The sequence below is a fragment of the Homalodisca vitripennis genome, unplaced genomic scaffold, assembly GCF_021130785.1.
Source record: "Homalodisca vitripennis isolate AUS2020 unplaced genomic scaffold, UT_GWSS_2.1 ScUCBcl_3941;HRSCAF=9780, whole genome shotgun sequence".
Lineage (NCBI taxonomy): Eukaryota > Metazoa > Arthropoda > Insecta > Hemiptera > Cicadellidae > Homalodisca > Homalodisca vitripennis.
The window spans coordinates 33,453-44,011 of NW_025780049.1; the positions used below are offsets into that span (position 1 = coordinate 33,453).

Sequence of the window (10,559 nt, forward strand, 5' to 3'; positions counted from 1 at the left end):
TTTAATGATTTTTTTGATATAATAAAGTTAGTTCATGATAGATATATTATAGGTTTAGTATATTATAAAATTTATGTTCAAGCACCTGCTGCGTTTTTATGCCTGGTTGGAAGACCTTCAGCAGTAAACAAACAAATTATTTGCTCTAAATTGTGTTTTTTTTCTTTGTGTGTGAAAAACTGTGCACAGATAACCACAGTAACAAAAAATCGTAATCTTTCGAATAATATTTAGCTTGCAGTTCATATTTCCTTATGATTATGTTCATGTGCTTGTCAACAACAAGTCCTATACATGGACATTACTTGTTCGGTTGTAAATAAAAAGATTGATCGCTATTTTTTATTAAACATGTAAGAATTTATATATTTCACGACAATGGCCTTATTTCCAGACTTTTTTTATTGTGGCAGAATTTTTCAATAATAATGGCAAAAAAACTGTAATTGGTTTTTTTAACGTTAGACATCCTAACTTCACAAAGAAATCTATGTAGGCTTAAATTACCTTAAAAAATTAAGCAATTTGCGCACCTGACAGAGTATAAATTGGCTGTGAATGTTGAAATATAGTTTTATTATAGATAGGAAGCAATTTTAATTTTCTTCACTTAAAAATTTTAAATGCATGTTTTATGTAAAAGCCCAAAAAGTTATGTTTCTGTTTAATAATTAGTGACATGGCAAATCTCTACAGATTCGGTGGATGTGAGATCCACTACTTGCCCGGAACCCCACCTTATTGTTAGACTTCCTAGAGCGTGTGTTGTGGGATTTCTTGGCCAACACCTCTCTCTTCATCATCCTCCCACTCGAGCTCCAGAGAAACTGGCACTGCCGCCCAATTACGCTCAGCGGCCGCAGGGGGTGATTTCTTGGCCTCGGTGTTCTTGCCTCGGTTCCGTTGTCCCTTAACTCCAGTATCACAGGCCATTGTCACCTCCACTTCCTGCGACACACACAATACTTACTTGCCTAGTACCGATATTGACACATTCAAATTATTTTTTGGGATACTGATACCATTGATAAATTTTTAATTAAAACCTTTAAACCCAAGTTAATAATAGATGCCTCCAATGCACTGATAACTAAAAAAAAACTTCAAGGCTGAATTCGGGAAAACCTGTCATCCCTATGCATTTCATCACTTTCTTCTAATGGTGGAGGGTGAGTGAGTGAGTAACTTTATTTCTAAATCAAGAGATAGATGTGGTGTCAAAAGATTTACAATATTTTCTATTTAAACCCTCCAGGCGCTACTAATCACACTGTGCGATATGTTCGTTTTTGTTAAATTACCGTTAAAAAATTGTTTATTTAATTATTCCATATAATTTTCATGGTACATTGGTATTCAGGAATGTAAACAACAACCTTTGTATGTCTACAATATTTTTACCTTCATAGCTATATGTGATATTAATTTTATTATAGGAGCATTACTACTTTGTGAAACACTGTAAGTAACACAAATTCAGTATTTGTGGGTTATAATTGTTAAGTTTAATATAAATTAATACCAATTTATACAGATTAATACAATTATTGTAATGTTTGTGTAAAATGTACACAATAAACAAGAAAAATATTTATTTCTTAATGAGAAGTTGTTTATTATTAATGACATTAAATTAATTGTATTTTATTTGCACAATAACTTTATTCTCTTTATTCTCTTGCAGAAACATTTTGAGAGATTAAAAATACAACATCAAAGATTTCCAAATATAAATAATAGAGAGACATGAATTTTCTTATGACCTATGAAAAAATGCCTTTTTCAACAAATAGCAATTGCCAACAAACTGTGTGAGTGCAGTTTTAAGAAAAACATAACAATCCCACATAATAAATACCCTGCCTACATGGTACAAAGCCTTGAGCTGTAGTTATCCCTGAACCAAAGCATGTAAGTTGTGATAAACGATTCTAAGCCCTCCTGTCACGCTACTACAGCACAAAACTATATTCGCATTAGGAAAAGGGAAGGACAACATTTATAAAAGCTGCAGAGATTTCACAATTAAACCAGTGTACCTTATCGCCATCATCATGTGAGCTGTCTGTGGTAGTGGAGGACGTCTCGGTGTCCTCTCCCACGCTCAGACCTAGGCCGGCCACTGGTAACACTGGCGTCTCCTTCTCCCGTGCACATTTTCCTATACATAAAATACAGTGAGGATGTGAGCTGTCTGTGGTAGTGGAGGGACGTCTCGGGGTCCTCTCCCACGCTCAGACCTAGGCTGGCCACTGGTAACACTGCGCGTCTCCTTCTTCCCTGGCACAATTTTCCTGTACATTAAAATACAGTGAGGATGTGTGCTGTCTGTGGTAGTGGAGAACGTCTCGGTGTCCTCTTCTCCCACGCTCAGACCTAGGCTGGCCACTGGTAACACTGGGCGTCTCCTTCTCCCGTGCACATTTTCCTGTACATAAAATACAGTGAGGATGTGTGCTGTCTGTGGTAGTGGGAGAACGTCTCGGTGTCCTCTCCCCACGCTCAGACCTAGGCTGGCCACTGTGTAACACTGGCGTCTCCTTCTCCCGTGCACATTTTCCTGTACATAAAATACAGTGAGGATGTGTGCTGTCTTGTGGTAGTGGAGGACGTCTCGGTGTCCTCTCCCACGCTCAGACCTAGGCTGGCCCACTGGTAACACTGGCGTCTCCTTCTCCCCGTGCACATTTTCCTGTACATAAAAATACAGTGAGGATGTGTGCTGTCTGTGGTAGTGGAGAACGTCTCGGTGTCCCTCTCCCACGCTCAGACCTAGGCTGGCCACTGGTAACACTGGCGTCTCTCTTCTCCCGTGCACATTTTCCTGTACATAAAATACAGTGAGGATGTGTGCTGTCCCTGTGGTAGTGGAGGACGTCTCGGTGTCCTCTCCCACACGCAGACCACAGGCGCTGGCCACTGGTAACACTGGCGTCTCCTTCTCCCGTGCACATTTTCCTATACATAAAATACAGTGAGGATGTGAAGCTGTCCTGTGTGGTAGTGGAGACGTCTCGGTGTCCTCTCTCCCACACGCAGACCAAGGCGCTGGCCACTGGTAACACTGGCGTCTCCTTTCTCTTCTCCCGTGCACATTTTCCTATACATAAAATACAGTGAGGATGTGTGCTGTCTGTGGTAATGGAGGACGTCCTCGGTGTCCTCTCTCCACGCGCAGACCAAGGCGCTGGCCACTGGTAACACTGGCGTCTCCCTTCTCCCCGTGCACATTTTCCTGTACATAAATAAATACAGTGTGGATGTGAGCTGTCTGTCGTGGTAGTGGAGGACGTCTTGGTGTCCTCTCCCACACGCAGACCAAGGCTGGCCACTGGTAACACTGGCGTCTCCTTCTCCCCGTGCACATTTTCCTGTACATGAAATCATTCACTCCGCCCATACTCAATTTTTTTGCCTGCATTGTATATTATGAAAATTAATTCCAAATGTAATGAATTTATGCAATCATGATTTCATTTAAAGTTCTAGGTTTTATGCTTGTAAATATATTTAAGATAACAGTGTCTAAATTCAGATTCCATTTCCCTTTATACTTAAAAGAACTAAATCAAGGAATCAACACAACTTTTCGGATTTACAGTCCTGCCTGGTGGTGGTAACATAACAATAAAAACCAATAACAAATTTATTTAATTATCATTAATCATTAGTTAATTAATGTTTGATTGTTTACTGCGTTGTTATAAACTATTTGGACTGCATTTATTTTGTGTGTTTACTTGTGGAGTTTTCAACCATGCCATGTTGAATTCTAATTTATTCAAAAAGTAATGGGGAGTTTTTTTAATGTTTCACAGGTTTAGTCCAGTTTGATTGTCATGATTTTTTTTAAAATTATTTTGGTACTCATGCTCCTGGCGCATAATAAAATTTATAGCTGTAGTATTTTGATTTATTTTTTCATTAACAGCTGGTAGTAAGGTTAGGCGTGTTTTTATGAACTCAGCGGATTTTCTTTTGTTAAAGATATGGATCATAGAAATTGTTCCATTTAATTGAAAAATTAAATAGCGGGTAATAAATTGTGGCAAATGTTGACAAAGGCCTAATGGCGAGTCTGGCTATGAGTAAAACAAGGATTTACAAGTGGTATAAACGTCTCAATTTTTAACATTTTTTTCAATTTTACTCCCTCTAGGAGTTTTAAGAGGGGTATATATACATTGAAAGTAGTTGCAAAGCTTAACATTTGGCACTAATATTTTTATTTTTTAGGAATATTTAGACAAGTCTTATGCCTTTTTTGTAAATGTGCCAAATTTTAACTTTCATCTAATATATATCATCCAAAAATATAGTTATTTATTCCAAAGCTACGTTATTTAGGGAGTAAACTTTTTACCTATAATATATTCTACTAAGAATATACTCTTAGTCCTATAAGAAAAAAATTATATATTTATATGTAGACAAAAATAAATGTGTTATGCCTGAAATTTTAAGTTTTATCATGAACAACCACATTTAATTTGAAAATTTTTAAAGTTTTGTTTCTGATTTTACAATGTAATTATGTTTAAATATACCGAATTTTAAAGCTCTCGTATTTAACATCAATAATTTGTGAATATATAATCCAATTAGGGAATATTAGCTTAAGACAATCATGCCATCTCGTGTTTGGAGCCAAAATACTCCTCAACAGCTCACCAACTTGGTCTTGCAAAAACTTGGGTACTTTAAATATTCTCTATTCTATTTAACAGAATTTTATGTTTATGAAAAAAATTAAATATAATATAATGTGTCCAAAGAATGTTTTTAACAAAAATGATTTCAAGTCAAACTTCTACGGTTGTTATAACTAAGGGCTCAATATAATGGAGAGCAGTACAAATATAACTATCAGGAACGTGGTTCGAGTATAAAGAAACATTTAGTGGAATTACCAGGATTTGAATTTTTTCTTGGAGACCTTCTTCTTGGCCCTCTGGTGGAGTTACTTTTTTGTTGGGTTCCATAGGAGAGGAAGGGGGAGATTAACTTACAGTCACCTTGGCCTGGGGCCTTGGATAGCAAAGGGACTGGTCACAGGCCTACAACCACATACATCTATACAGTATCTTACACAAACAGAATACATATTTATAATAATAATACTCTTTTGTACAGGGTGGAAAATAAAAGTAACCCTTTTTTCACAACCTGTACAGAATGATAGTAACACAATCTGAAGTGTTTTGGAAATGTTTCAACATGTATTTTCCCATATTCAATTCAAATTCAAAGCATTTCTTTATTCGTCAAATATACAAACTTATAAATGAAAGTCCTTACACAATTTGTCCTTACTTTTATACCTGTCAAATTATTACGACTCAACCAAGTTTTAATGATTGCAAAATAATTTGATTCCTTCTGGATGCCATGTTGACCAGTCGGTAAATTAGGTAATAGTTGTTGTAAGATGTGTCATTAACCTCTTCAATAAAATTTTTTTTTCTTGTATTTTTTTCCCAGATCTTTGAATAATGTAGAAAAATTTAATGTTTATCGGGTCATAAAATTTTTGGGGATCTTTTGTTGGCGCCTTTTTTGTGCTTGGGATAAACCTTGGAGAATTTTTAAGTTTTTGTAGGAAATTTAGCCCTAGGAGAAATATCGATTTATTTATGTATCTGATGTAAGTGGTTGAGTAAATTCTTTGTGCGCAATACTTGTGTCAGTTTTTTGTCCCAGATTTTAAGTGACACTATCAGTTTTTGATATTGCCCTCAGTGGTAGGTTTTTCAACTGGAAGGTTAAAAACCAGCCAGAAGTGATCCCTGCCTGGATACTCCTATGGACTTACAGGCTTTTGAGAAAACCACTACAAGTATGGGAAGAACATAACAGTACTTCAAAAAGTAAATGAGTATTCTATTATAAAAAAATAAAACACATGAATCAACTTAACTGTACATAAACCTTGCATCGTTACAAAAATCCAAAAAGCCAAATTTAAAAATAATTAAAATTATCTATCATGGTTTACATTTGAATTTCCGAATGAGATCCAGTATTGTTAATAATTTTATATAACAGGAACTGGTGTGAATATAAATATTATAATGGTTAGCTTAAAAATATTTTTCCGCTTTTACGTTTTAAATTCTCATGGTTCAAAAAGTTCATATTATTTTCTTTGGGTTTAAAGTTCTTCTGTGTGGTTATTTTAAACATCACTCAAATAACTGCAAAAGTATAGTTAATTGTTCAATTGAATTTGAATAACATGTTAACTTGCATTTAATTTTTTAAAATTTAGGATATTTTAAACATTTCATAATTATTCTTGTAGGACTTGGAACTCACTTGGTGAAGACGTTATAGCCCAGGAGCTCCTCCGCTCCAGCTGAGACGGCTGCTCGGGTCGGTATCACTGTAATCTCTTGCTCAACTCTCTCTTTCTCCTTCTTCTTTCCACTGAACTGCACTTAGGGCTGCGGTGGACTCTTCCGCCTCCACACCTTAACCTTCTCTTTTGGTCACCTGCCACAGCAAACATATCCCGTATAACTTAAATCCCCATGTTGGTGTGCTACAATTTTTAAAATGTAAAAATTACTTTCTTACGATCCAAGGTATACCTCTGAGGAATTAAGGGGCCTACCTACCTCGGGTTTCGTGCGGACTCGGGGGAGGTAGGTGCAGGAGTCCTGTTCCACGGAACGCAGCAGGTGGGATCGGGTTTGTACTGCGGAGAGAGGTCAACACACCCACTGCTTGCGAGTTGACTGCTTGCTGCGCCACAACTGCTGTTTTTTTTGCTACTATTGAGCTTGCTGTTTGCAAATGCCCATTCCATCTCGCTGCTTGGTATTGACTTGGCCCCATTCACTCCCGTGCCTATTGACCATGAGCGGAAACCCCATCACACTATCAGGATCGATTGTTTTGTACAACACAGTTTTGAGACCATTAAGACTCAAGTCAAACTGGTAGGAAAAAAGTACATAAATGAGCAAGAAGCTAGTTGTTTTTTTTCTGTACAACACATTTTTTGACCAAATTTTAAGCTCAAACTCAAAAACTGGAAGAAAAAAGTACATAAAGAGCAAGAAGCTAGTTGTTTGTTACAAACAGTTTGACCATTAAGCTCAAACTCAAACTGCGAAGAAAAAAAAGTAACATAAAGAGCAAGGAAGACTAGTTGTTTGTACAAACAGTTTTTGAACCATTAAGCTCAACTCAAAACTGGATGAAATAAATGTACCATAGAAGAGCATGATGCTAGTTGATTTGTAACAACAGTTTGACCATTACAGCTCTAACTCAAATTGCGAGAAAAAAGTACATAAAGAGCAAGTAAGCTAGTTGTTTTGTTTACAAACAGTTTTGTCCATTAAGCTCATCACTTAAAACTGGATGAGAAAGGAGAAAAAAGTACATAAAGAGCAACGAAGCTAGTTGTTTGTACCACAACATTATTGAACCATTAAGCTCAACTCCAAAATAGGAGAAAAAACAGTACATTATAAAGAGCAATGAAGGCTAGGTGAGATTGTTTGTACAACAGTTATTGACCATTAAGGCTATCAACTCAAATTGGAGAAAAAAAGTACATAAAGAGCAAGAAGCTAGTTGGTTTTTGTACAAAACAGTTTTGACCATTAAGCCTCAAACTCAAATTGGAGGAAAAAAGTGAACATAAAGAAGAGCAAGAAGCTAGTTGTTTTTTTTTGTTACAACAGTTTGACCATTAAGCTCACACTCAAACTGGACGAAAAAAAAGTACATAAAGAGCCAAGAAGGCAAGTTTGTTCGTGTACAACAGTTTGACCATTAAGCTCAACTCAAACTGGGAGAAAAAAAGAACATAAAGCGCAAGGAAGCTTAGTTGTTTGTTACAAACAAGTTTGACCATTTTAAGCTTCAACTCAATAACTGGAGAAAAAAAGTTACATAAAGAGCAAGAAGCTAGTTGTTTTTGTACAAACAGTTTTTGGACCATTAAGCCTCAACTCAAATTGGAGAAGAAAAAAGTAGCATAAAGAAGCAAGAAAGCCGTAGTTGTTTTTGTTACTAACAGTTTTGGAACCCATTTAAGCTCAACTCAAACTGGAGAAAAAAAAGTAACATAAAGAAGCAAGAAGCTAGTTGTTTTGTTTACAACAGTTTGACCATTAAGCTCAACTCAAACTGGAGAAAAAACAGTACATAAAGAGCAAGAAGGCTAGTTGTTTGTACAAACAGTTTGACCATTAAGCTCAACTCAAATTGGAAGAAAAAAGTAACCATAAAGAGCAAAGAAGCTAGTGATGTTTTGTTACAACCAGTGTTGACCATTAAGCGTCAACTCAAAACTGGAGAAAAAAAGTACATAAAAGAGCAAGAAGCTAGGTGTTTGCTTCTACAACAGTTTTGACCATTTAAGGGCTCCAACTCAAATTGGAGAAAAACTAGTACATAAAGAGCAAGAAGCTAGTTTTGTTTTGTTATCAACAGTGTTGACCATTAAATGCTCCAACTTCAAACTGGAGAAAAAAGTACATTTAAAGAAGCAAGAAGCTAGTTTGTTTGTACAAACAGTTTGACCCATATTAAGCTCAACTCAAATTGGAGGAAAAAGTACATAAAGAGACAAGAAAGCTTAGTTGTTATTATGTACAAACAGTTTGACCATTAAGCTCAACTCAATAATTGGAGGAAAAAAGTCACATAAAGGAGCAAGAAGTCTAGTTGTTTTGTTACAACAGTTTTGACCATTAAGCACAAACTCAAATATGGAGAGAAAAAAGTACATATAAAGAGAGCAAGAAGCTAGTTTGTATTGTTACAACAGTTTGACCATTAAGCTCAACTCAAAATGGGAGAAAAAGTATAAAAGTACATAAAAGAGCAAGAAAGCTAGTTGTTGTTTGTACAACAGTTTGAACCAATTAAAGCTCAACTCAAAATTGGAGAAAAAAGTAATAAAGAGCAAGAAGCTAGTTGTTTGTACAACCAGTTTGGGACCATTAAGAGCTCAACTCAACAAACTGGGACGAAAGAAAAAAGTAACATAAAAGAGCAAGAAGCTTAGTTGTTTGTACCAAAACAGTTTGGACCATTTAAGCTCAACTCAAAACTGTTGGGAAAGAAAAATAGTACATAAAGGGCAAGAATGCTAGTTGGATTTGTACACAGACAGTTTGACCATTAAGCTCAACTCAAATTGGAAATAAAAAAAAGTACAATTAAAGAGCAAGAAGCTAGTTGTTATTGTACCAACAGTTTGACACATTAAGCTCATATTCAAAACTGGAGCGATAAAAGAAAAAAGTACATTAAAGAGCAAGGAAAGCTTAGTTCGTTTGTACAACAGTTTTGACCAATAAGCTCACTCAAAACCAGCTGGAAAGAAAAAAGTACATAAAGTAGCAAGAAGCTAGGTTGTTTTAGTTACACACAGTTTGGTAACCATTAAGTCAACTCAAAACTAGGAGAAAAAAGTACATAAAGAGCAAGAAGCTAGTTGTGATGTGTACAACAGTTTTGACCATTAAGCTCCAACTTCAAAACTGGAGAAAGAAAGGTACAGTAAAGGGCAAGAAGAGACTAAGTTGAGTTTTTGGTACAAACAGTTTGGACCATTTCAAGCTCAACTCAAAACTGGAGAAAAAAGTTACATAAAGAGAGCAAGGAGAAGCTAGTTGTTTGGTACAACAGTTTGACCCTTAAAGCTCAACTCAAAATTGGAGAATTAAAAGCCCCAACCCCCCCCCCCTACCCATCAAGAGAGCAAGAAGCTAGTTGGTTTATGTAACACACAGTTTGACCATTAAGCTCAATTCAAACTGGGAGAAGAAAAAAAGTACATAAATGAGTGCAAGAAGCTAGTTGTGTTTGATACAAACAGTTTTGACCATTAAGCTCAACTCAAACTGGAGAAAAAAGTACATAAAGGAGCCAAGAAGCTAGTTGTTTGTACAAACACGTTTGACCATTAAGCTCAACTCAAAACTGGAGAAAAAAGTACCAGTACATAAAGAGCAAGAAGCTAGTTGTTTGTACAACAGTTTTTGACCAATTAAGACTGCAACACTAAACGGAACAGGAGAAATAACAAAGTTCATAAAGGGCAGGTACCAGCTAGTTAGTTTCGTTCAACAGTTATGTACCATTGAAGCTCAACTCAAAACTGGAGAATAAAAAGTACCATAAAGGAGCATAGAAGCTCAGTTTGTAATGTAACTGACTGTACGCGATTGAAAATTATCCACATTTTTTTGGAAAAAGATTATAACATATGATATGGAAACAGTGAATTTTTTATCCATGCACTGTAAGAGAGACCAAGCTTCACTGAGCATGAACCAAAAAGATTGAATTATCATGGTTTGAAAAGTTGTAAAGACAATGATGTAGTTTTTTTATATTCATCCATGCGAACTGTGGACCTTTCACTGCGGGTTTCTGAACGGTCATAACAATAATCTAACAATACAACCTTGAGGTACTTATCCTAAAGTGACCTAGATGTTAACCTATTACAATGTACACCATGTAGTTAGTAAGTAACTTTACTTGAGATCAAGCACAGGTTGAACAGTGGCATTGTCCCGAGACAAAAAAAA

At 36.0% G+C, this 10,559-nt stretch overlaps 1 protein-coding gene across 1 annotated transcript; it reads right to left on the reverse strand.

The window, feature by feature from the left end:
- Nucleotides 1-743: 743 nt before the first annotated feature.
- On the reverse strand, nt 744-6,837 carry LOC124372739. The gene is made up of 4 exons (XM_046831149.1): nt 6,618-6,837; nt 4,911-5,045; nt 2,040-2,161; nt 744-948 (listed from the first exon to the last, which is right to left on the reverse strand). The coding sequence occupies exons 1-4, from the start codon at nt 6,835-6,837 to the stop codon at nt 754-756; spliced, it is 672 nt and encodes a 223-aa protein (XP_046687105.1). The 3' UTR covers nt 744-753.
- Nucleotides 6,838-10,559: the final 3,722 nt, after the last annotated feature.